At 54.5% G+C, this 26,907-nt stretch overlaps 2 protein-coding genes and 1 long non-coding RNA gene across 5 annotated transcripts in view; 1 reads left to right on the top strand and 2 right to left on the bottom strand.

Moving 5' to 3' along the window:
* The window catches only part of LOC139075695 (uncharacterized), a 318,375-nt gene that overhangs the window by 139,689 nt on the left and 151,779 nt on the right, over positions 1–26,907 (top strand). The window lies entirely within an intron of this gene.
* Positions 61–25,173, bottom strand: LOC103541393 (myelin and lymphocyte protein-like). The gene is made up of 4 exons (XM_070573598.1): positions 24,944–25,173; positions 6,050–6,217; positions 4,804–4,929; positions 61–637 (listed from the first exon to the last, which is right to left on the bottom strand). The coding sequence occupies exons 1-4, from the start codon at positions 25,016–25,018 to the stop codon at positions 548–550; spliced, it is 459 nt and encodes a 152-aa protein (XP_070429699.1). The 5' UTR covers positions 25,019–25,173; the 3' UTR covers positions 61–547.
* The window catches only part of LOC139075692 (myelin and lymphocyte protein-like), an 83,162-nt gene continuing 56,315 nt past the window's right edge, over positions 61–26,907 (bottom strand). For all 3 annotated transcript variants that reach the window (XM_070573600.1, XM_070573601.1, XM_070573599.1), the window contains one exon: positions 61–214. The gene's annotated coding sequence lies outside the window, so the exon portion shown is untranslated. The remainder of the gene's footprint in view (positions 215–26,907) is intronic.

Below are 26,907 nucleotides of genomic sequence, written 5' to 3'. Positions count from 1 at the left end.
AAGATGGTGTCCTGATACTGGGGAATTGAAACAAAACCAAGAAAACACCGCACAAAAGTATTGAACATAAAGGCACCTTGTAAATTATTTCAAAGCTTTATCATCTTCACCTGTGGACATCTGCAAGTACTTGTTGGGTGAGTTTTATCCTTATGACAGGGAGAATCTCCATGAAGACTTAGAAACACGCCACCAGATGGGGGCTCAAAAGAGCCTGTGGAAGATTCCAGCAGAGAGTTCTCAAGATCCAGTCCAGGGGTCAGCAGGGGATCTTTGTTTTGTGGTCTCTCAGGTCACAGTCCCCACACTCCACCCACCGCCCCCTTTCACAAATAGGAGATGACCGTGAAAGACGGCTCAGGAGTTGGAGGTTAAACACAGCAAGTCCCAACCCTGACAGGAGGGACAGGGGAGAGTCTGCATAACACCCTCAAGACACACAGCATTGCTCTTCTTTTGGTTTCTTAGTTCCTCCATGGAGAGCATTTCTGCATGCTGGAAGGTGGGCTGATCGGTTACCACCATCTGGGTTTTTAGCCAAAGTTCTTCAGCTGTTGTTCACTGAAGGCCACTTCCATCTGACTACAGAAAACACTGCATGGACCACGTACAGCAGAGCGGCTACGTATGAAAACATCTGAAACCAAGATAAATGACCATAAATGGGCACGAGAAGGGAGAGGGCAAGACATGGGTCATCCACACTGGGCTGGCCGTTCCCATGGTCCTCGGGATGATGGACCTGAAGTGTGTGGACTGTGACTGCTTCCCATCACCCACACAGACATCTTCTTGCTGAGCACAGATGTGGCCCTCAATGCTTTCAGAACAGAGCTCCAGGTGACCTCACGACCCACCAGATGTGGTGTGCAAGGTCAACTACCTGCCATCTCACACCATCACGCTGGTGCCACCAACGGGAAACAGAGGCCCTCAGAGGCCCCTCAAATGATCCTCACAGGCGAGTATCAACTGCTTTCCATGAGAAACTTGCTTCCTCCACACCAGGAAGAGCCGGGTGCACTAGCTGTGAGCCCAGCAGCCTCGGTTGGAGAACATGAACACAGGGTTTGCTGGCCCTGGTGAAGGTCTCGATGCTGCCTGGACGTCCTCAGACCCATCAGAATGTTATTCTAGGATCATGATCTCACAGACAGGGGCGAGGAGCCAGGCTCACGGGACTGAGGGACAGGGACAGGGAGGCGGGATTGTGAGATTCTGCAAAGGAGGGGCTCCTGAGAAAGCTGCTGGGAAGATCCAGTTTGCTGTTTTGACGCTGGGAACAAAGGCCCTGGAAAGATGGCAAACGGTCACCTGTGGCCTGTCAGGCTCCTGACGTGCTGTGCTCACTGGGCACCATCTACTCCTGAAGGCCCGCTGCCCCCGAGTCCCATATCTGCTCCTGGATCTGTGACCTGGGGCGTGGGGTCAGGAGTGTCCAACCAGACACGACACTGAGAGCGGCTACGCGTCCGTGACTTGTGAAAATACCCACAGACAGCAGCCGTCACCAGGCCTGCCCTCTCCCGCCCCACACAGGGCGAACACTTCACCCTCATTGGCCAGAGGCGATGAGTCAGCCGAGTATTTGATCGCACATCTGAGAGAGCTCATCCGGGAACTCTGAGGCAGCCCGCCTGACAGCAGCAGTCACCATGGGTGAGCAGCCCCCAAAACACCTCAGCCCGTCAGGCGGGAGCAGGTTACTGTCCGGGCATCTCCAGACCCTGCGAGAAACCTTGGCAGAGGCGCCTCAGAAGTCCCCACAGGAACAGGACACAGAGCTTAGTTTCCAAGTGAGGGCAAGAAATGGGACCTTGGGGACACGGACAGCAGGGACATGAAGGGACATCCTGAGGTTTTCAGAAACCCCTTTCTCTAAATGGCTGTCATCATTGCCCCCCACTGCTAGGATCCAGAAACCTCCAGATTTCTGCAGAACTTTCCAGCTCCCCTCAGTCGGCTCCCGCCAACCCCAGGGATCCCTTTGGTGCAGAAACTCTGCTGTCAGCAAACGGGGGAGAAGCTCAGCTCCTGAGGCAGGTCCCAGTTAGGAGTCACAGAGGGCGAGAGGCAGGCCAGATGCTCCCAAAGGCCAGGGGTGTGAGGAGAAGGTCTTGAGACACCTCCCACATCCCGGACGGGCCTCCCTGAGACCATGGGAGGCTGTGTGATGGCTGGGCAGGGTCTGGGGTTGAACCCTGAGTGACCAGGACTCCTTCCTCTGTGCACGGACACAGCTGATATTCTGAACAGAAAGGCCGGACTACACATTGAACCGGGCTTGTGTTCCCCTTGATGGTTTCAGCCCAGCGCCCCTGCCTGCTGAGAACATTGTGATTCCTGGTTCTGGCACTCCTGACTCTGCCTGGGCGTACTCACGTTTCTCCAACTCAGCTAACAGAAAGGGGGGCACAATCAATTGTGGATTGGATAAAGAGACGCTGGGATAGTCATGAATGGAATACTCTACAGCAACAAGAAGAAACAGTCTGCATCTCCACCCAACAGTGGGATGAGCCTCACAAACTTAAGGCGGAGAGAAAGAAGCCAGAGAGAAAAGATGCACACTGTGCAATTCCATTCACATGAAGTTCAAAATCAGGCAAAATCGAGGGAGGCAGCTAGGAGTCAGGCCTGTGGTCATCCTTGGTGTGGGCGCACAGTGACGGCGGCAGGACAGGAAGGGGGTTTCTGGGAGCTGTTTATGATGCTCTATTTCTTAATCTGCATGCTTGTTACATAGAGGGGTTCACTTTATGGAAATTCATCAAGCTGTGCACTTGCATCCTGCTCACTTCTCTGGATGTGTGCTGCATTTCGATAAGGAGAAGTTGGAACAGGGTAGAGCCCAGCGGTTCTCAGCTAGAGATCAGTCCAGCGGGCAAGGACATTAATCCACCCCATCTGGGTTCTTCCGCCAATTGCTGACCCACTAGCCATGTTCCATCTACATGTCATTACTGTTGTCTGCAATGACTTTACGGAACTTGTTGGGAAATGCCTTGCTGATGTCTGTTCAGAGAGAAGGCTCCTGGGGTTGGGATGGGGGAGATATAAGGCTCTCTAGATGACTGGAGATGAAACAGAGTCATTTGAAGGATGATGAAGGAGGTGGATGACCAGCCTCCCAAGGGAAGGAAGAGCATCCTAGGGGCTGCCTGGCTGTGCTACTGTTTAGAAACCAGCCATCTTGGGAGATGAGCCAAAAAGGGAGACATTCCCACACTGTGGGACAGTTGAGGGGTGCAGGGACCATGAGGTGGTCATGTTGATGGAACTTGGGAATAGGCTGGGAGCTTAAGAGGAGCATGTGGGCTCCACGGGGCAGGGGACAGGCCCACAAGGATCAGCAGACAAGGCTTTGAGGAACCTTCTCCACAGCCCAATAGTGCCCACCCTGTGGGATTTCCCTCAGCCTCTGCTCTGTCCTCTCCAAACTGGGGGGACAACACAGCTTTGGCTCCTGGAGGTGACATCTTGTGATCTGTCATTATGTTTGACCTCAGAATTTCCATTATTCAGAGGTTGACCTCTAGGAATCTGAGGAGTGTTATTTCTGAAACTTTTTCTTATTTTTTAAACAATACCCTTGCCTAGAAATACATCTGATATGGTGAGTTAGCACACGTGTGCAAGCCCACCATGCACAGCTCTGGAAAAACGTTTCTGAAACAATACATTCTCCAACTCCTGTCATTCTGACCCATTCCATAAAAACAAAATCCAGGTCATGACCTCACATAACCTCCCCCACCAGTGGGTCTGGCCCCGCAGTGGAGAACGTTCCTTTTAGAGCTCAGAGACCTGCACACACCGTGCCCCCAGTCACACAGAGTCGGCCCCCGTGTTTGTTCTGCTGACGGGGTGAACGAGGCTCAAGCCCTGTTCCCCCAGGGCCCCTGTGAGGCCTTGGCAGGAAGCTGTTCAACATCCACAGTCCTCGAGGGGAAGGGACAGGAATCGCTGTCCCACTTCACAGAGGAGCAGGCCGAGGCTCAGGGAGCACAGGGGACGTGCACAGGGAGCTGGTGGAGACGTGACCTCCGGCCCCTCCTCCTCCCACAGGTGCTCAGAGCTGTGGGGCAGGAGACGCCGTCACGAGGAGCCAAGGCCTGATCGCACAGCAAACACCCACAGCTGGGGGTCTGGACTCGCTGGGCCCAGAAGGGCCTCCCCACAGCCCAGCCCAGAGCCAGGGCCTGGGGAGACCCCGGACACTCGATTTTCATCCCAGGCCTCAGTCTCCCGCCCCTGACTGTGCTTCCATGGAAGACCGCTCAGGGGGCCAGGACACCCAGGGGCCAGACTCACTGCTCCAAGCTGGTGCTGAGGGTGCTGACAGGGCACCTGGCCTGACACCAGCCCCACCCATTCCCGGGGACCTTGGAGCACGTTATCCTGCTCGTGGTGCCCTGGCTCTCCATCTGTGAAATGGGGATGACACAGCGCCCACACCCCAGGGCTGCTGTGAGGGCTCAATACGATGGTTCACGGAGAGCTCGGATGGTGCCGGGCATCAGCATTCCTGTCCTCACACACCCGCCCTCTGCAAAGCCCACCCAGGCCCAGACCCTGGGCCAGCCCATGCCTGGACAGCACAGCTCTGACCAGGTGACGAAGGGAGTCTTAGGCACGTCCCCTCCCTTCTCGGGGACTTGTGTCTTCATGATGAGGGGAAGGTCTATTTATTCAAAAGTCAGTGAACTAAAAACAGAGGGGAGGGCTTGGGCAGCCTTCCGCTCAGACCCTGTCAGTGGGCAGTGGGAGCTGTGAGCACGGGCGGGTTGACGGGGCACTCACCGCAGCAAAGATGTTTTCAAGGTAATGTTCGTACGTGACTTTATCTTCCATGAGAATCATGGCCAAAGCCTCCAGGATGGCGGCGCTGAGGTAAAACAAGGCAGCAACACTGTGGTAGGCTGCGTCCTGCAGGGTCAAAAAGGGCCGTCACAGAGATGGGGAGCCCAAACACAGGGATGTGGGGCAGCTGTGGTCCCAGCAGGGCCCATCCAGCCCACCTGTCCCCACCAGGCATGGCTCCGGTCCCTTGGTCATCTTCTGCTACTTCCTTTGACTCCCCCCACCCCATCCACCATCACCACACCCCCTAACCCCCTCCTCACAGAGGTTGTTGGTCCAGCTGAGTTTCATCTCGCTGGTTTGGGGGCAGAGTAAGGGCTTCAGTGGAGAAGGGACACTGCTCTCCCTTGACGGGGGATCAAGTAGGGGCGCAGCTTGGGACTGAATAGGCAGAAGTTGGTTCTGGGCCTGAGAAATGTCATCCATGGTCACAGTCCTGGTTCCAGTGTGGCCTCAGGGACCAGTGCAGGGGAGAGAGGAGGAGGCAGGGGGCTCCAGGTGTGTTTACAAGCAAAAAAGCACTAGACTGGGGTTTGAGTAGCTGTAATTGGAGGTGATTTCTCAAGTGTAAGAAGGAGACCTTTTGCGAGTGAGAGGCCTGGCCAAATGGCCCCACCCCTTCCAGGGGACGTAAGGTACAGGGGTCCATGTGTAAGTTTCACCCTCTTTATGGGCCTCAAGGCAGAATTTATGCAGAACACAGAGACCACAGGCCATCTCTCTCCCCCACCAACTCCCTCTCTGGTGACCCAGCTTTAGAAGCTGTGACATGGAGCTGGGCAGTAAGCATGGCCTCACACTGGGCAGCCCAGGCCAGCCCCCAGGACTCTGCTCCCAAGAGATGGAAACCAGCCCTCCTGCATGATGGGAGGTGCCAACAGACCCCTGGCAGGTGCAGGTGGGATGGGAGGGGGGTTGGGCAGCTGGTTACCCAAGAAAAAGGCAGTCACACAGGAGGAAGCAGAGTAGATGGTGACAGTCAACCTCTGCCGTCACCTTCTCCTGACCTGGCTGCAGGGAGCCCTGGGCTGCTGTGCACAGCTCAGAGCTGAAGGCCCAGCCAGCTCAGCCTTGGAACATGGGTGGAAGACAGCTAGAGGGCAGCCTCACCCAGCACTGGAAAAGCCAGCCTCCCAGGGGAGAGGGTCCTACCCACCCCACCCAAACACCCAGAGCTGGGACTCACCAGGGAGACCCAGGAAGTCTCACCACCATGGGCACCAATTAGGTACAGGAAGAGCAGGGCAGTGGTGCCCACGAAGCAGAACACGGACACGAACATCACCCAGCCCTGGAGCAGGGGGAGGGGCACCAGGGACGAGGCGATCAGGATCCACACGAGGCCCCCAAAGACCTGCAGAGGGAAGGGGGGCAGGGTGAGCATCGGGCCGGGAGAGCCCACGCCCAGGAAGGGCCAGACCAGAGGTCACGCTGGGGCACGAGGGGCAGAAGAACAGCAAGGAGGCAGAGCACAGCGGGGGGCATTTCCTCACCAAGAATGACTCTTTCAGCCCCAAGGCTCTATCCTGATCTCCAATCTCAGTCTTTCCCAATCCTCTGCTTCCTTGCCTTCATTCACTATTTAAATACACTTCATTATTTTTTATTTAACGAGCACTTATATCACATTTATATGCCAGAGACTGTCCTACCACTTTACAAATATTAACTCAGTTAGTCCTCACACAACCCTATGAACAACATACTGACCCATTTGTCAGATGGGTAAACTGAGGCAAGTGGAAGTTAAGTAATTCATCATCCCAAGAAAAGACTTACACCATCCAATATTATCATTAGAAGGGCTAATTCTATGATCATATCATTCCTTGTATTTTTGATATAAAAATATCCTTTCTGTTATGAAATGGTAGTGACCAGAAGATTCTTTTGGTCTTCATTAGCAAAATAAATTAGCCACGCTATGTCACTAGCGTTTTTAAAAGAATTGACCCCTTAGATCTCCAAGTCCCAGAAGTTGAGCTGGAGTTGGGCTGTAGAAAGGACACAGGTCAGACAGGTCTCCTTGGGTGGCGGAGGACGGCATGAGAGCAGCACTCCCTCATCGTCACCCAGATTCCACCCCAGTTGATGTTTGCAGGGTCAGTGAGCCCCAATCAAAGAGGAGCATAGGGACAGATGTGGGGTCACAACACCCCTCAGTGCCACAGTCCCGCCCACCCTGTGGACAAGCTCACCCCAAACTGGGACTCTGTACTTCTCTTCCCTTCTCCTTCTGCCTCTGCATCCCAGTGACATCAGCTCAGCCTATTTACCATCCACACCCAAGTAAGGACTGTGTTGGTCGTGGGCTAGGACATGGGGGGAGATGGCTTTGCCATCAGAAGCACCAAGGTGCTGTGACCCTTGGCACCATCCTCCTGAGCATTTGAGGATGGACTGCTTCCCAGGCCTACACCCCCTGTGGTGTGGACTCAAGTGGCACCTTGACCTCGTTTCCCTGTCCCACTGCCCACCTGCTGGATAAGAGACACCACTGTCCTCACAGGGGTTCTCCAAGACTCTCAGCTGAGAAGCATCAGGAGAGAATCGCAGTTGGTAGGAAAATCAGTGCGATGAAGAATCTGCAGTGATAAAACCAAGCTGGGCCTCATGAATCAGATCTGGGCATCTCTGCCCAGAAGACTTCCTGTACTGATGAACCTGAGATGGCCTGGAGGAAGGCAGGTGACAGAGTGAGTGGGACACACTTTACAACATACAGTAATTGGAGCAAAATCAGTTAAACACAAATCCTCAGACTGCCTCAGATGAGACGTGTGTGTCCATCTCATCCACAATTGCCTTTAAGGTCAAACAGGTCACTTGGCCTTTCCCATAATGTCCATGGACACAAGGACATGAGCATGTCAATAGCTGAGATGGATTTCAGAGGCACAAGAGTGTGGCATGGAGAGGAGGGAGGATCGGGCATGTCCATCCCGTGGGCAAAGGCAAGGGCCTGGGACACACTTCTCCTAGGCGTCCTCTGCTAGTCAACCGGTGACCATCCAAAGATGACCAATCTAAGCTAGGTCCCCATTCACATGCTCTCAGGGAGCCCTGCACTGACCCTTGGAAGCACCCAGCGCAAGACAGGTGCATCTGGTTAGTCACAAAGTGGCCCTGTCCCTGACCAGGTGAGGGAGGAGTGGGGTCCCCCTTGCTCAGGGCTGACTCTTGGGTGTGGGACACGGGGAAGACCCGTCCAGCCGTATGTCAGGGTCTGAGTTAGTTCCCTGACCTTCAGGGTCTCCTGGGAGATGAGTTCGCCCAAACAAGTGACTGATGGACCAAATCCCAGAGGAGCAGCTGGCGCTGCACGTGGAGGGGAGAGCCCTCCGTTATGGAATCCCACGTGAGACCCAGCTGGCCCGAGGTGCTTGTATGTGGCCAGTGGACATGGCATTGAGGGACACTGAATGCCACATCAGGAAAATGGTTCTCTTTTTCGCTCTCTTAAGTTTTCTGACTAAGGCAAGGAGAAGGGCTCAGGGGGCAGCCAGGCATCTGGAGCTCCCCTAGAGCATGAGCTCCAAGGATGGGCAGGCAGAGGTGACCTGGAGAAGGGCATGGCTTTTATTTTTAAGGTAGTGACATAGTTCTGGAAAAATTAACTTTAACATATATAGGAGGTAAATTAAGGCACGGGGTACCCGGAAGTGGCACAATCTGAGAAGGTGGCTCTCAGACCCTGGTCTCAGGCTCAGTGCCCTGCACCTCGTTCAGCTCAGTTCCTCCCCGTGTGGCTCAGTCAGGAATCAAAGGCAGGAAGAGTGAGGGGAAGTCAGAGCGCAGTCCCCACACTGAGTGCTCATCACAGAGTCCTGAGTGAGCGCCAGCGAGACGGGGCCGCAGCTCTGGGCTGAGCTCCCAGTCCCCAGTGCAGAGGGAAGCTTCGAGGTTACCCCGACTCTCCACCTGCTTTGGGTGTGTGCTTCCACCAGTGTGAGGAAGACCGTGTTCCAGCTCCCTAGGAATGCTCCCTGTCACACACACTCACACACACACACACCCTTATGCAGATCCCCAGGAGCTCTGGTAAGAATCCCGTCCACAGGAGCAAAGCCCACCATGTGCTCCATCCCAGCCCTGCCCTCTGGGACCTCAGGACCCTGTCCCACCTCTGGGTGCACCACCTTGCAAAGGTCCTTTAAGAATCATGCTGACTTTTTCTTTGTGTGCTTTCTCTGTAGCACTGAGTTTCATGGTAAGATGGCGGGGAGAAGTTCTCTCTCTTAGACAGCTTTAAAGACAGAGAACTCACACACTACACAGCTCACCCATGTAAAGTGACAATTCAATGGTTTAGGATGATCACAGACATGTGCAGCCATTATCTCCAGAGCCAATTTTAGCACATTTTCATCACCTCAAAGAAGCCCTGTGCCCTTTAGCTATGGCTCCCTCCACCCCTCCCTTCCCTCAGTGACCACTGACCGACTTCCTGTCTCTATGGATTCCCCTATGAACTTTCACATGAGCTGAATCATATATAAAAGGTGGACTTTTGTGACGAGCTTCTTTCATTTAGAATAAATGTCTTTCCAGGTTAGAAATTCCCTCTCGAGGGGACTTTTACAAAATGCCTCCACCATCACAGCACCGTCCACCGGCCATTCTGACCCACCATGTGGGGACACTGAGTGAATGTGGCTCATCTCTCTGGAGCCTCCAACTGGAAAGAGCTGAGGAGCCTCTGGTGCCCAGGGACCTTCTCATAGGAAACATGGAACCAGGTCCCGTCTGTCCAGAAACATATTCTAAGTGACACGTCATGTGAAGGGAATGTCCTCACACAGAGGAAATGATTAAACCCTGGGGGGGTTGCTCCCAGGAGATGGGCAGTGGGCCTGCCCTGTACCCCTCACAGCCCTTCCCTGCAGATGTCCAGGGGACAAATGCAGGACGACCTGCCCAGGGGACCATCTGGGAGGGGGCTGAGGTGGGTGCAGAACAGCCCTGAGAGAGGACGGGTGGAACTAGGAAAAGAGATGAGGCTGAGAACAGAGGGTCTATTCCAGCTGGACGTCTGGGAGCAGCGCCCTGGACACAGACATGGATGCTGTGAGAGCTCCAGTGCAGATGCGTGCTGGAAGGGGTCACAGCTGGAACAGCTGTGCAGGTGTGAAGGCCCCGTTCCTCCCGGGCACATGCCAGCTCCCGCAGCACCTGCACCCACGCAGCGTCTGCACGGGCGGGGCTGCACGTGAGCCCTGGAGAGGGGCTCTCCCCGCATGTGCTGGAGGAGCTGGAGCATGGACTCGCCCTCTTAGGCCTCAGCTTCCTCGTCTGTAACGGGATTTTTCAGCTGTCTCCCAACACTGTGGGCTGGTGCAAACTGGCTGAAACCATGGAGGTGAGTGTGAAGCTCTGGCACCATGGCCAGCACCACCCAACAACTGGGGTAGGACACTGTTCACCCAGGAGGCCCACAGCCCAGTGGAGACAGACGCAGAGGCAGCCCGTTACAATGCAGGATGATGCCCACCTGAATGGGCCAAGCAGCCTGGACTGGGGCGTGGAGTCCCGAAGGGAGAGGTGGACGTCACTGGCTGACCTGGCCACAGAGTCACCAAGTAGCTCTCCAGGTGGAGGGAAGCGTACACGCCGAGTGCAGAGGATGCTGGAGCACCCCTGAGGGCTTCCGAAGGCTGGGGAGCCACACACGAGGTGGGGGACAAGGAGTGGCAGGAGATGGGGCTTGAGGGAGGGTGAGCCTGAGAAAGAACTGATCGCTCGGCCAGTGTGGAGACCTCCAGGCCCCGCTCAGTGCAAAGCTGGGATTCGGCGTGAATCACGGACACAGCCAGTGCCTGCCGCCCTCCCCCTACTCAGTGTGCAGAGAGCACCAGGGAGAGCGGGCGCTGTGCCCAAACCCAGGGAGACCAGGCCTCCTGGGCAGGGAGCAGCCCACCCCATCCTGACATCAGGACCCCGCTGGAGAAATATTTGTCAAAAGCAAAGGGGTAGGCGAGAGTTCAAGCATTTTCCTTCGTAAAGAAAACTCTAAGAGGCTCCCAGCTTCCAGGCGGCAAATGCTCAGAGACGATCACCTTGAAACATCAGGCACACAAGTGGAGGCACGGCCTCAGTTTCCCTTCATTTCTGTCTACAGTACAGGCTGGACTTCCCACCACCCCCGCCTGCCCCTGGGTCACCGTCCTCCACACCAGAGAGGGTGCAGCTGGCTGGTGTGCTCTCAGACGAAGGTCTCTAAGTCGGAGGGCCAACAGTCACCTGGGTGGAGCTCTCTGGGCCCAGGTCCCCAAGCTGGAAAATGGGGGCGGGGCCTGGGCTAACGCTCTGTGGTTCTCAGCCCTCAGTCTACACTAGAGTCACTGACACACCTGGAAAAACACCGATGCCCAGGTCTGACTAGACTGCAGAGAAGCAGAGTTACAGGGCAGGGAACAGACACCCAGGCTCTTTGTCAAAGGCCTGGGGATGTGTCCACACCACATGAGCCCATGGAAGATGCTCTGGTGACCCTGTCAGACAGAAGAAGAAGTGCCTGCTGTCTGCACGCCCTGCCCAGCTCAGCGACGGCAGCCCGGACGCTCTGCAGTTCCCGCCTGGACATGGGCAAACTTCCCTCTCCTCTCCTCTCCTCTCCGCTTCTCTCCTTAAGCTTCAGTCCCTGTCTTGCCTTGAACATGAGACTAGCTCGACCTTGGGTGTCCTCTAGATGCTGGGACCAGGCCTCAGTGTCTGTGAATGGGGTTGACCTGGTGATCTGAGGCCCCACCCACCCTGGTGTTTCAGGACTGGAAACCACCCATCTTTAATTCAGTCCAGTTTAGGATGCTGAGCAGAGCTGAGGTTCTCTAAGAACCAAGGAGACCGTACAAAATGAGACAAAAAATTTCCAAAGACATAAAAGAGTTTACATCCGAGGTCTACCTGATCAAATGACTTTTGTGAAAAAAATTTCCTCAGGAGCTAGTCATGGGGGGAGCTCTTGTGTAATCTCAGAGAAGGTTCTCTCTTTTTCTTTCTGAATTAATCCACAGGAGGCAGGCGAGGGGGATGAAGGGTGTAGACTTTAGAGCCAGAGTTACCGAGTTTGTATCAGCTCTGTCACTTACTAGCTGCATGGCCTGTTGTCCCTGGAGGAGTTACTTAACCTCTCTGTTCCCTCTCTGAAAAACACTGATAACAGCAGTGCCGACCTCATGGGGTTGGGCCCGAGTGCCTGGCCCGTGGGGAGCACTCGAAGTGCTCGCTGTCACAGCTGTCATGTGATGAGGCAGAGCCTCCCCTGTAACCACGTGACATCTCAGGAGGGCTAGGATCTCACCGTGCACAGGGACCCCCTCCACACCCGGGTGCAAACCAGGATTTAAAGGTAACTTCAACAGCATCAAAGAGAAAAACCTGTGATCCCCAGGAAACCAGAGTGGAGGAAAATGTGTGTGCCTCCGCAGAAGGACACAGAGGATGTAAAAATATGAGCAAGTCCTCCTGCAAACGGTGAGCCTTGCTCACAAAGGGAAAGGGATCCCCCGGCACGTTCTTGAGATCCGTGTGGCATCCCCTGCTCGTGCGGGGCTGGAGGAGCTCCGCGTGCACAACCGTCCAGTGTTCTTGCTGCAGGACGTGGACACCTGAGGTCAGTGCAGAGGAATTGCTCAAATTCTCTGGATTTTCTCGGGGGCTCCATCTTACTGTGTCAGGGTCTCCACAAGCGACCCTCTTCCAATAACAAGTCAAGACGTGAACCACAGAGCGCTTCCCACACACACATCTGCTCGTGCGGCCCCTCGGAGCCCAGCGTCAGAACTCCCACCAGCTCCGAGGGCACGGGGTGCACCCTGAAGGTGCGTGTGACAGGAGTTTGTGCCTTGGACTCGAGAAGTAAAGGACTCTGAGCACAGAACACAGGCTGTGCACCCAACACTCAGCCATCTCGTCACTTACGTCAGGCAGGCAAAAGTCATCCTCCAGGAAGGTACAGAAAAGCTGGCCACACTGGATGAGGCTCATCCCAGGTGCTATGCACTCTGGGCCCTGGGTGCTCTCCCAAGGCCACAGGATCAGCAGCCCTGATTCTGCTGCTGGAAGCGTTTGTCCCCACTGAGCTCTGTCAGCAGTGAGGGACCACGCAATGCCAGGAGGGGTGCTGTGGAGGGGACTGACCAGCACAGTGACCGTGTGCCCAAGGAGAGGCCCAGCAGTCCCAGGTCCATGGGGTGCTGACTCAAAAGTGAGTCATTCTGTGAGTTAGAGTAGAGGGCATGTCCCGTGTGTGTGTGTGTGTGTCTGTGTGTGTAGACACTGGTTAAGGATGAGCTCCTGCAGGGAAGGGCAGTGGCATCAAGGTGACATCAAGAGGACATGAGCACCAGGGGACAGGAGAAGCACAGAGTGGAAGTCAGAGGAGAAAGACCAAACCCCCAACACACTGGGGCCTCCCAGACCCCAGAGAACGGGGCTGAGGGCAGCCGGGGCTGAGAGGCAGGGAGAGCAGGAGGCAAACACGGAGGGGCTTCTGCCAGAGCCCTAGTTCTGTGTGAGCCCCACCCCCTCGTATGGAGTTTCTCAACTCAGCAAGCCGAAGGAGGGACTTCCTTCACTTGCTCACTTGCTCACCCACTCATTCATTCATTCATGCATTTAACAGATGCCGAGGGTGACCATGACCACGGTCAGCACTGAGGGCAGGTCCATCCAGGGACATAGACTTTATTAAAGACACACAAATAAATGGAGCCCGTCTCTCCCTTCCTGTCCTCTCTCTTCCAGTCCTGCCACCAGGCCCACTGGAGCAGCTCTGGGTCCAGCAAGGGCAGAGTCAGGTCCTGGTGACAGTGTCAGGGCCCCAGCGAGGGTGAACACTGCTCAGCACCTCTCCCCAGGACAAGGGCCCAGAAATCTGCACAGGACCCCCATTCTGACCCCAGGGGACATGTCTGGAAGGAGGCAGAAGACTCCTGTGTGGGGACCCCTACCTCTCTGCCAATTATTGGGAATCTGAGCTCTGAGGCTACTCCCAAAGTGAAAACAAACAGTGGTGTTGAGGCCCCCTGACTCAGTTTACCTGCTCCAGTTGCTCTGGCCTCCCAGGCCCTTCATCAGCAGGCTCCCTCCTTCCAGGGGACCTATCATGCACCATCCTCTCAAGGCAGCTTAGATCCTGTCCTTTCATCTACACTGTAGGCAAACCCAGGACTCAGGGGCCCTTGAGTCTGTTTGTAAAGAGAAGGATAGAGATTTGGGATTCAAAGAGAGAGGAGATGGGGCCAGTCCCGTGGCCAAGTGGTTAAGTTGGTGCGCTCCTTTTCAGAGGCCCGGGGTTTTGCTGGTTTGGATCCTGGGCGCAGATACGGTACTGCTCATCAGGTCATGCTAAGGCAACATCCCACATGCCATAACTAGAAGGATCCACAACTAAAATATACGCAACTATGTACCAGGGGGATTTTGGGAGAAAAAGCAGAAAGAAAGAAAAAAAAGAAGATTGGCAACAGTTGTTAACTCAGGTGTCAATCTTTAAAATAAAAAAGAGAGAGGAGGAGTGTTCAGGTCTGTAGCTGATGTTACCAGGGCGAGGGTACCCTGGGAGAGGCCCTGCTCAGGCCTCCCCCCTTCCCGAAGTCCCCGGGCAGTCTGCTCTCCCTAGTACCCGCTAGCCCTCTGCTCCACAGCACTGGCCGTGAGCATGATGGACGATCGCTGACCAGTGTCAGCCTCCCTCACGAGCCAGAAGACAGTCATCAGCTCCTGAGGGAAGGACACTCCCCTAGATGACAAAGCTGGGGGCTCTCACACAGGCCTGTCCTCGTCTGGGTGGAAATGTTTCCCCATCAACCTGTACCCCCTGGCTTTACCCACAGGATGAACAGAGACAAGGAGGTTCCATGAAAAATACAGTAAGCCACCTCTAAGAGACAAAATCTGTGGAAATGTAGACCAGACGGGAGAGGCTTTGGTCTGAGAAAAACAAAAGGTATTGATGGGAGTCACCAAATAAGTCAGCAATGTGGTCAGCCAACAAAACAGGTGTGTACCTGCTGACAGTGAGAAGAAACCCCCATCAATGGCCCAAAGCATCTCTGAGGGTCCCAGGGGTCTCCCTCATGAGTGGTGGTGACTGTCAGTTTCACCCTCTGTCTGTCCTTGGGGTCAAGGACTGTCTTATGATTTATAAAAATTATCCACGCAGGAGATGAAATCCTAGCCCCTTTCCCACCAATGCACGCTGATAACAAATGTCTCAGAGGGCACCGTCTGGGCAGGGACATGGGCAGACTCAGGGTCCAGGTGGGAGACAGACCACAAGCAAGGGCCTGCAGGACAGGAAAGGGGTTCCTGCAGGTGGGCTTCTGGGTGGAGATGTTGGGTAAGACAGGCCTGAAGGACAGAGGACTTAGCCCCTCCATGCCACCTGCACCAAAGGAGCGTCACAAATGGAGACCAGCGAGGACTGTGGGGCTGGTTCTGGAAAGAGTCCTAAGATGTAAAAGCTGGGTGGTTCCTTCCCGCCAGGGCCCTCAGTCCAACCGTCCCTGGCTTATCACCAAGCAGCCACAAGGCTGGGGAGGTGGGGCATGACTATGTGCTAGAGAATGTCCCCTCCCTGAAGCAACGCCCTCCCAAACAGTGATGCACTGACACCGACGACAAATCAGTTTTAAAGGTTTGATCCTGGAAACTGGTCCTGATGAGGATCAAGGCTGCCACAGGGAGAGAAGTCCAAGGCATCCTGACCTGCATTCCGGTCTATATCATCCTCCGGGAAGCACAGGACGTCCTGACCTGATTCCTATCCAAAGTTGTAAGACCACCTGATAACCAGACCCCACCTGAACTGATACCATTTTAAAGATTTCTTTCATGATCTTTCCTTTGTCTTGTAATGAAATAACTCACACACCTATGCCTTATAAATTTAGCCCTGACCTCAACCCATTGCAGCTCTTCACCGCCCAGGGGTCCTGTCCCCATGCTACTCCACGTTATTCTCTGAATGAAAGAGCACTACTGCCAGACCTTGAGAGCCAAGAAATCTTTCTTTTGACTCCTCGACTCCCCGAGCCCGCATCAGTCCCTTCCCCTTCAGCAGATGCAGCAATTTGCTTGGCTCTCAGAATTCATACAGTTTTCCCCCAACACGACCTGGCACCAGGCTGGCAGGGCAGTGCAGAGAGAGGCTCAGGAAGTCCCCACCCCCAAGGCAGAAGGCAGGACAGGATTGCCACGGCCCCCTCTTTCCTTTGGCCACCCTGTCAGGCTGACTAGGGGCAGCTCCAAGCACAGGAGCCACTGGAAAGCCCTACAGAGGGTGGTGTCTGTGCAGTACTTGGGGACCCCAGGGACAAGTCACGTGTGCCTCCACAGCCCGGCCCACCCCCTAATCTCACTCTCCCCCTACCACGTGCACTCTGCCCGGGAAGGGCATGGAAGGTCAAAGGTGGTGGGGATTGGCCGCACAGCCCCTCTTGCAGTTGCCCCCTTTGAGCGTGGATCGGCCAGCTGATCAGAGCAGCTGTTTGACTTATTAGTAAATTAATGATAATTGCACCTAATAGCCATTGAGCAGGAGCTGCGGGCACCATGTGGTTTGAAGAGCTTTGCATACGTTACACTCACTTAGTCCTCACAGCAATCCTGGAGGTGGGTGCTATTACAGGCCATTTCATTGATGCAGAAACTGAGGTGCAGTGGCTGCTCACATGCCCATATCTGCTGAGGGCCAGCTCTGACAGGCTGGTTGTGGAGCCAGGTCAGGACGGCCCTGTGTGTGGCAGTCACCCAAGGCCACACACAGGCAGTTCACCATGAAATCTCCCATGTGTAGGGCCAGCTTTGGAAATGGCCATGAGAACAGTAACACAGAGGGAGAGGAGACTGCCCGGTAGCCTTCGTACTGCTCCCTCTGCCCCAGGCCTAGAGAAGCAGAGAACCCAAAGGAGGAGGTGATGGGAGGCAGCCTCCTCTCCCCAACCCTCCACTGGCTAACAGGCTCCGTCCCTTCTGAGGAAAGAACACCAAGGTGTGTGTTTAAGACCAAAAACAAGCAAAAGACCCAAACCCTGAAGGACATCGCTCCCTCTTCAGCAGACACAGGCCTGTGTTCCTCATCCCCGGGTCCATCAACACGACCTTTGTCACCCTCACCTCCACCCCTACTACGAGGGTCGGGATGTGGCCTTCATCTCCTGTCCTTCCACCTTTGCTCTTTTCCTGGAGTGTCCCCCCCAAAGCCTGTGCCCTGGGCCCTCTAATGGCCTCCTTCAAAGGTGGATCCAGGAATTGCAGGGTCCTCCCCCTCCTCCTCCTCTTCCTGCCCCCTCCTCTCCAGCCCAACTGCCTTCTAACAGGAGTGGGGGCTCTGGGGTGTAATTTCAGTTCAGCTGAGAGGGGCTGGGTGGCCCTGGGCCTTTCTCTTCCCACTCTCTGTGCAGATCAAGGGGTGATGGCTGGTGACAAGGCTTTTCTTCTGGTTCCAGCACATTTTTCTCAGGCCCCAGGGCCTTGGTGCCACAGAGTGATTCACCACAGGGGTGGTTCTGCCCCAGTGTGGACAGAACAGCAGCTATTAATGAGCTGGGAGTGCTAAAGAGCCTGGAGCAGAGAATCAAGGCCAGTCCATCCCCCTAGGAAATCATTTCACTGCTGAGGCCCAGCAGGAGCCAATCAGGAACCAAACCTTCCACCAGAATGCAGAGGGCAAGTCAGGGCCCAGGATGCAGAGAACCCAGGGAGCTGCTCCTGCTCCCGGGACAGTCTGCAACCTGTGAGGAGTCGGCCACACTTTCCCATGGCATCAGTGCTCCAGGGACAAGGGGGCCCACCCACTGTCCTCGTCCATCAGCACCCGAGGAGGACACCTGCTGGGCCATCTCACCAGGGCCTGACCTTGGTGGCCTTTGGTCCCAAACACTATTTCCAGGGACTGAGAGTTGAAAGGCCAGGAGGGAGCCCAGACAGACTTGTATCACAGGTAGGAGCTAGGGCTCAGCTCTGGATCCATCAGGAGTCAGCCCCCAGCCCCCATCCAGTCTAGACTGGCTGGCCCCCTCCCACCTCAAGGCAGGGCCCAGGGGGCTGAGTCCCCCACCCCCAGCCCTTCCCTCAGAGGATGTGCCTGAGCCCAGAGCAAAGCCACCCATTCCTAAGGCTGCAGACCCGGCCTCGGCCAGCAGCCCAATGCGCTCTCCCACTCTCTGTGGGCCTGTGGGTGCAACAGTCAGCCTTTGTCCCTGTCTGACCTGAGCCTGAGCTCTCCCTGCCATGGCATCTGCCTGCGGTCCTCCTGCTCTCTCCTGAAAACACTAGGACAGAGAGGGTGCCTCGTACCACTCCCGATATTACCCCATCTGTGTCAAGTGGAGGAGTGACTTAGGGAAAATTTAAAAGCAATCTTTCTCCATGTGGCTTGGTAGTGACGACATGCATGACGCCCATCACTAACTAAACTGCAGAACTCAAGCATAGGTTCTGAAGCATTTACGTGTTTAAGAGATGCAATCGCCAACCACTCTGGACCAGACCAAGCCTCACCACAAGAGCGAGGCCTATGACCTTTGCCTCACTTTAATGCTGAGATCTCTCAGGAGGAGCTTAGGCCTTATTCCTGTAACCTGTAGTGTATGTGGAAGCGTGTTTTCCAACTGAGCCTGCTCAAGGGAATACCCACTCCTCCCTTTTGAATATTCATTCTTCATCCATAATAAAAGGCCCCTGGGTCCCTTTGTTCCTGGAGGCCACGACTTTGGAAATGATTCCATGTGGCCTCCCATTTGCTGCAAATAAGTTCCACTTTGTGTGACAACTACTTCTGGTCGAGAGTCTGATTTTAATCTGCCAGGATGTGAACTCACTTTTGGTTAGGTAACAAAAATGGCAACCACGAAGGGACAAACTTCTTCATCCTTGTGTCACCAGCTTGACGTCACTGCCCCATCGGGGGACCCAGAGGTTGCCCTGAGAACTTTGCTCAGAGGATCTCTTGACGGTGGTGAGTGGTGCCACCTCTCACCTACATGCCACAGCATGGCTATAAGAATTATTTCTTTAAATTGTCTCACAAAATATGTTTAAGCCTGGTTCTGTCTTTAGAGGGTTTGAAGGCCCCGTGCCTGTCTTTCGGGGCTTGAGACGCCTCTGCAGTGATTAAGGGATTACATGACCCAGCCATTGGAGAGGCCCAGTGCTTTGGGTCTGGCAAAATGGGAGTGTTCCGACCTTTGACTAGTCATTAATGGGGTTTGATTCCCTTCTGGAGTGATGAGGTGGGGGTTCGAGGTCCCCGTGGAGTCACTGAGTCTGCCCTATGTGGGCTTGAGGCGCTCTGGAACTGCTGAGTTTGTGTAGTCTGTGCCTGTGTCTGTGACAAAAGGAGGGGTCGCCTTAGATGGAGTTAAATTCCCTGTGGATTTGAGTCTAGCTTTATGGTCGGGACACCTGACACTTAGCCAGGTACCTGAGGGGTTCTGCAGATATTAAGGCAATTTGCTGTTTTTCCTGTTTAACTAGAGGGGTGACTCATGGGTCTCGAGGATTCGTGAGCTTGTTTTCCAGAGGATTCGTGAGCTTGTTTTACAAAGAAAGAGAATGCCTTGAGAGAGGCCACAATCACCAAATGGCCAGCCCTCAGCAGTCATTGAAACCCAGAAGTCAGACGGCTCAGGGGCTTATTGGGAGGGACCTTTTATTTCCCTGAGGCTCCTCCTGCCAAGTGCCTTAGCTCTGTAAACAAACCGCCCCCCCCCCCACGCTTTCTGTTCTTTGGGAGGTGGGCTTAAGGGAACCCAGGCTGCTGCCTACTCATTTCCGCCAATTCAAATAAACCTTTCTCCATCTCCAAGCACCAGTGTCTCAGTGTCTGACTTGCTGGGCATCCGGCACACGAACTTGAGATTGAGAGGTTTGGCGTCAGTTCTGCTGAGCCAGCCAGGAGTCTTGTGCCGTGGTCGGATGGCCCTGGTGAGGGTTCGTGTGGTTGGTGGTCTCCAGCAGCTGTGTGTGTGTGAGTGCGTGTGTGTGTAAGTTTGTTGGTTTGCCTGAAATGGGCATGTTCTCAAAGTTATAAGTAGTGGCAGCAGCCCAGAGGGGAAGGCGGCACAGAAGGTGGAGGAGGACAGCCCAGAGCTCCTGCGCCATCATGGCAGCAGCGGCGGCCCCAGCCATGATAGTGACGGTGGTGGCAGCAGTGGCAGCCCCAGCCGCAGGTGGGCGCCTCTGTGCTGGGCCTGGCCCAGCTTGGCCCAGGTGCTACAAGCAGCAGAAGAGGCAGCAGCGGTGGAAAACCCCTTGGCCCCTTTTTCCATCAATAACCAGGATTTAACTGAGGATGAAAGAGAAGACAAGAAGATGAAAAGGCAAACCGCCTGGCTGGCTGTGGCCCGCCAGACTGTTCAAGGTAACCTGAGGGAAAGGAGGACGCATTTCCTTCCCAAATTCCGAAAGGGGGTTGGGGGGGTGGGGTTATCTGCTGGTACATTGTGAGAGAAGCTTCCTCTTGGGGCCCTGGGCAGAGCTGAGACAAGCAGCGTCCTATGTTAACATCCTGTGCTGTGAATGGGGACCCAGTGTCATGAAGCCCCTGGCTTAGAAGGAGAAGGAGGAGGAAGAAACAGAGACTGTGGTTCCAAAAGGAATGTCCCCCTTGGGTGGGGACAGGGAACAGGCAAGAAGCAGAGCCCTGGGTGCAGCTGTTGGGGAGGGGAGATCCTGAATGTTCCACCGGGGCCTGTGTGGGGTGCACTGGGACCCACCGCCTGCAACAGCAGTGTGGCCTGTGGGCTCGGGGGGCTCAGAGAGGCAGGGTCACAGCCCTGGCTGGGCTGCCTTCCACCTCCCGTGAGGACCCTGAGCTTTCAGAGGGCAGGGGCTCTGGGCTGAGGTGCTGGGCAGGGTAAGGTTGCCAGGCCCCACCCTGAGCCATCGCCCTTCCCTGCTCTGGTGGGCAGTGTCCCTGCTTTGGGAGAGGAAGGGAGCCCCACCCTGTTGGTCCTGGAGGCCAAGGGTTTCACATCTGCCCCTCCCAGGCTATTAGGAGCTCAGGCATGGAAATAGGAACTCTGAGTAATCAACTCGCTGGATGACAGATCTAAAAACTAATCAAGCATTTCACACCCATTGGACTAAGAGAAAATTACAAAGTCTGACGCTACCAAGTGTGGCCAAGATGATGCACAACGGGGACTTTCATCTGCTGCTGGTGGGAGTCAGGAAGGTCCAGGGTTAGCCTGAAGCTTATACAATTTGGGGACCTTTATAAAAGAATGAAAAATGAGTCTGAGTCTTGGAAGGGGCCTGAGCAAGTGCGGGTCCTGAGCTCAATTAAGCTTTATAAGCTTCCCAGTGACTCCGCTCCCGGGCTGTGTGAATTGGAATAACCCTTTTGGACAGCAATGTGGTAACTCTGGGAAGATGAAGATGTGTGTTCCCTATGACCCAGCGAGTCCAATCCTCTGTGTGTCCCCCAGGAAATTCCCAACATGTAACCACAGAGGCCAATACAAGAATGTTCTTTGGCAATGCCGTCTGCAACAGCAAAAAGCCACAACTGGAAATGGCCAAAATGTCCATCATCAGAAGAATGGACAAACAGCATCAATGTATATAAACCTCAACACCGTTGCGTGGAAAGCTCGCTGCAGAAGGACATGACAGGACGACACTATTTCCATGAAGTGTGAAAACACAGAACACAGCGCCCGTGGAGCTCACAGGCAGTCAGGGTGCAGGGAAGGGCTGACCCTGTCTGGGCGTCAGGACCACCACGTCCAGCCCGGGGCTCCTGAGGATGGAGGGAGGGGAGTAAGACAGCAGCACATCCAGGGCTTAGAAGCCTCCTGAAAAGCTTATTTGCTTCATACTAAAAGGAAATACGGCAAAATATTAAGATTTGACAAAGCTGAGTGATAATTATGTGGGTGTCTATTAAAGTATTATATATACTTTTCTGTAATATTTGAAATATTTCTTAATTTTTGTTTTTTTAAAAAATTGAAGTTCACATAATATCAAACTAACCATTTTACATTGCCCAGTTCAATGGAATTTAATACACTCACGATGTTGTGCAGCCGCCACCTCTGTCTAACCCCAAACATTTCCATCCCCCAAAAGGAAACCCCGCACCCATTACGCAGCTGCTCCCCATTCCCCTCCTCCCAGCTGCTGGCAAACCTCCAGTCTGTGCTCTGTCTGTGGATTTGCCCATTCTGGGTATTTTATATGAACGGAATCACACAGTATGTGACCCTCCTGTCTGGCTCCTTTTACTCAGCACAGTGTTTCCAACTGTGTGGAATGTCTCAGTGCTTCCTCCCTTTCTAGGGCTGCATAATATTCCACTGTGTGAATATGTCACAGTTTGTACATTTCATCCATTGACTGGACATTTCGGCTGTTTCCACCTGCTGGTTACTGTGAATAGAGCTGCTATGAACACGCATGTCCATGTGCCTATTCAGGTCCCTGCTTTCAATTCTGCTGGGTATAAACCTAAGCATGGAATTGCTGGGTTATGGTGTAATTTTTTTGAGGAACCACCAAACTGATTTCAACAGCAGATGAACCATTTGATCTTTCCACCAGCAATGTGTGAGGGCTCCAATTTCTCCACATCCTGGCTCACACTTGCTATTTCCCGTTGTTTTTTTTTTTATATAATAGTCATCCTAATTTCATGTGAAATGGTACCTCACTGCGGTTTTGATTTCATTTTCTTAATGACTAAAGGTGGTGAGTATCTTTTCATGTGCTTAGTGGCCATTCATACATCATCTTTGGAGAAAAGTCTATTTGAGTCCTTTGTCCATTTTCTAACTGGCTTGTTTATCTTTTTGTTGTTGTGTTGTAACGGTCCATAATTTTAAAAAAACTCTCCCAGGGCAGCCAGCACCTCCTTGGGCCCTTTCATTCTCTGCTCTTTCACACACCAAGCACGTCCAGCTTTATACATACAATCCCTGCAGAGGAAACTTAAAGGACTGGTGTCTGCTCTCTTTCCTGTTCTAGGCACCCTGCGAGCCACCTGCAATCTAGGGAGGAGGAAAGAGATTGACGGTGAAAACAGAGGGATCCAGAGCCTCTCAGAAAGTTGGAAGGGTTGGCTTTAGGGGAGCATGTCTCAGATGGAGGAGAAAAAACATCTTCTAAGACAGCTGAAAGTGAAGTGTAGAAAATGGAGAATTATTTCTTCTAGAAGCCCCTACTATCACAAGTCAGAAAACTGCCTTGTAGGAGAAAGTCTCCACTAATCCAGGGCTCTGAGATTTCCTACCCCCCTGCTCTCTCCTTTCACTTGGTGGGATGGGGGGATCCTCCTGTCCCCTCCCCCACAGACCACCTGCCTGGCTGGGCTGTCCTTCCCCCAGGGGCACTCCTTCCTCTGGGCTGGGATACCAAGAGGAGGCAGTGGGCACTGGGCTGTGCCTTCTGTGAAGCCAGGTCCCCCCCACCTGCCATCTCCTGCTGCCACCTGAGCCAGCTCTTGTGAAGGCAAGAGAAGGAGGTGTCCCAGAGTCTTCTGCATGAAGCCCAGCTAATACCCTCTCATGATTCTTGTCACAGTGCTCCCCAAACAGCTGCAAAGGCAGAGGAAGCCCCTCATTAGGGCAATGCAAAAGACACTAGGAGGACCTTTTGTTGTTTAAAAATCTCTCTGCCCATCACACCTCACCGTCAGCCACCATCTCTTTTGGTCATGAATCTGCCTTTGTAAACACAGTGGCCTCTGAAAGAATCACCACCACTCATCCCAGGTCCTGGGCATTGTGCGCTCATCTTCAGACATCCAACCTCAGGCAAGCACAGGCCCAGTGCTGAACAGACGCACCCAGAGGAGCCACTTGGGGAAAGGATGTGCCAGTGGGTGCAAGCCCCTCCCCACTCTGGGCCTGGGTGTCCCTATCTATAAATGGTGGGACTGGGCACAGTAGTGTCAAGCGTTTCTTCTAGATGTCACTTCCTGGGGCCTGACTGGCCCCAGGACTTGATGTCACTCTGGATACACGCAGGTGTGAGCTCAACTCAACGCTCACAAATGCAGTGAAATGGTGCCACCAGGCAACCTCAGTCCCCTTAGCCCTTTCTCCAAACCCTCCATGGATGACAGAACCTGCTCCCTGTGCTGGTCACACCCTCCCGCCTCCAATCAGGCAAGAAGAAGCTGGGGTCCTGTTTTTAAACAGGTTTGGAGAAACTCTTTTCCAACAAGCTCTTCTGCAGCAGGGGTGCTGGGAATGGAGTCTCCGTGGCTGCAACACTCAGCACCCATAGAACACACACAGCAGCCCCTCCCAGGTAAGGGCCTGTGGCCCCTGGGGAGTTTAGGCTGAGGGGCGCGATGGCCATGACATAGTGAGCACTTTACCAGGAGCCCAGAGTAAGAAGTGCTTTCTGGCAGCCACCTGGAGAGCCTTGTGGTTGCAGTATCAGGATGGACCAATCACAGGTAGGGAGGCCTTAGGACTGCTCAAGGTCAGCCAAGGCACTGGACCACTAGCGCCAGCCCCCTCCCTCCCCTCACTCCACACACAGGGCAGAAAGACTGTGGCAGAACAAGGGTGGCCTGTTCTATTATTTCCAGATCAAAGTTGTCGCAAATGTGTTCTCTCTCCAGAAACTATCAAAGGTCAAAAGAGAATACTCCGGATTCAGCTCCTCCTAGGACACAAACCCAGTCCCCAAACCTCAGTTGGTGATGCTCAGGCTTCTTTTGTTCATTTTTGTAAACGAAATCCTAACCATGGACAAAGCTGGGCAGCTCCACAAGGACGTCGCTCTCCCATAAAGGCTTCCTCTGCGCCCATGGGAGGCGGGTCGGAGCGCAGCTTCGGAACCAGCGCGCAACGGATGGACCCTGGCCAGCTTCCTACATCTGACCTACGTTGCGAATTTGATTTTCCTACCTAAGTCCCGGAGACTGTTTCCCCCATTATCATTGGTCTAGAAAAGGCCAAACGACTCGAGTTGGGAGACTTTCCTCACCCTGGCCCTGGTATCCCAAAGCTCCCAGGACACGCGCAACTTGTGGATCTGGTTGGATCTCTGAGAGGAGCCCCCACGATACCGCGCAGCCCATCCCGCCCCCTCCCAGGCTCGGGCGCCAGCCACTCACAAATTCTAAACTGAAAAGCAGATCTGGGCAGGTGGTGAAGACTTTGATGCCGCTGGGCAGGGGTCCGTCATCCATGCTGGCGTGCTGGCGTGGCCTCGGGACAGGACGCAAGGCTCTGGCTCCGCGGTGATCGCTCACCTGCTCTCGGAGCCCAGCGGCCCGGTCCCCTCGAGCGCGGGGAGGATTAAGAGCAGAGGCGCCCGGGAGCCAGGAGGGAGGAGCCCAGGCCGCCCTCCCCGCCCCGTCCGAACCAGCCCTGCGCGCCCCAAGGGACCCGCCAAAGTGCCTCGGGCGCCGCCCTGAACCATCCGAGGGCACGCAGCGGGCCTGCCGACCTGGGAGGGGACCCGACTCCTGCGTCCACCTCCGGGCGCCATCTCCCGTGGGGAGCAGGAAAAGCCACTGAAGAATGAGAACCATCAATAACGAGGCTCCCAAAACTCCCCACTGCGGCACCGCTCGGGTCACGATTACTTTGTTCTTGAGTTGTGTCTCCATCTTTCAGTGGTTGCTTTCATATGAGCGACCTCCGCGTCCAAACTCGCCGTGGGACGAGCTCCTGGTCCTGCCCGCAGCTGCAGGCTGGGGGTCTGCAGGGGCGTCTTTGGGACCGGCTCTGGCCACCACCCCTTCGCCCTGCGGCTTCGGAGCGCCGGGAACTCTGCACCCACAGTCCGCTCCACTGGGTGCTGGAGCTTCAGTCTGTCCGTCTGAGGGGAGGAGGCCGCTCTCAGCCCTGCCAGCCCCGGAGGAGGGCGGTGGAGGCGGCGCTCGGGCGGATCTGCATTGAATCCAAGGGACAGGAAGGGCCTCCTAGAGCAGATCCCTGCCCTTCTCTCAGAGGGGGCGGCCCTGCGTCTCTGCGGTGGCAGGACTCCCTCCCCACGTCCTTGCACTACCCTTTGCTGCTGGTTTTCTTTTTTTCTGAACCACAGTTTTTAAATTACTTTTTGGTATATTTTTTACACAAGAATCATACTTCAGTGGTTTGCTGTTTATTTTAGTTTACATACTAGTACTCAGTTCTCTCCTACAAATCCTAGCCAGCAGTCCAGTGCATGCTAGATCAGACTCCCCAGCGCTTCTGTGGTTTCACCCACAGCCCCAGCTGGCACAGACCCCTCTCTCCAGTGGGACCCTTACCCTTTCTCTCTACACAACTCTTTCCTTCCTAGTCCTTATGAAGAGAGGTCAGTCCCTGGACTCACTTTCCAAAAAGAAAAAAGAAAACAAAACCCATGCCACAAGCTGTCCATTCTGACACTTACAGAGACAGACTCGGCATTTAAAATGATAAAATAGCACTGCCTTCTCTGTGAGCCTCCTCTGAACTGCTGGCCTTGCTGGCCTCAGACCTACGTTGCCATTGTGCCAGGGCCCATGGATCCCCACCAGGGCCCCAGGGCAGGACCTGATGCCTGGATGAGACTTCCTGGGCTGGAAGGGCTGTGAGATTGTCAGCCCCCACCCCCACCCCCTGGCTCCTCATTCTCTGGGGGCATCTTACACTCACTCAGCAGAGCCTGCTGGCCCTGGGAGGACATCTTCCTGGCCAGGAGACTCTGGTGGGGACAAGCCACAAGCCGCCCTCAAGCAAATCCATCCAAAGCTGTTTGGCAATTTCACTGTCAGTATTCACTAATTAAATACACAAAGGTCTTCTAAACTCTTGATAACCTCTTCACCCAGACTTGAAGTTTTTGTTTGTTTATTTTTCGGTTGGGTTTTCTGCTGGCTGTTTCAAACCTTTGCTGCTAAATTCCACAGCCTTGGGCTTGTGACTCTGGGGAGACAGCGCAGCTCCCTGATGCAGCCCAGTGAGGCTGATGAGCTCCAGCCTCCTTTGATGAGGCCCAAGAGCCACAAGGATTTAGGAAGGACCCTTTCCCTGTGACCCTCATCTCACCTGCCATCTTTGCTTGATGGTCCTCTTCCTGACCACACTCTGCCCTCTGCAGGGCAGC

This window comes from Equus przewalskii, chromosome 14, assembly GCF_037783145.1.
Source record: "Equus przewalskii isolate Varuska chromosome 14, EquPr2, whole genome shotgun sequence".
NCBI lineage: Eukaryota > Metazoa > Chordata > Mammalia > Perissodactyla > Equidae > Equus > Equus przewalskii.
Note: the sequence above shows the minus strand (reverse complement) of the source record. Positions and strands in the feature narration are given on the sequence as shown.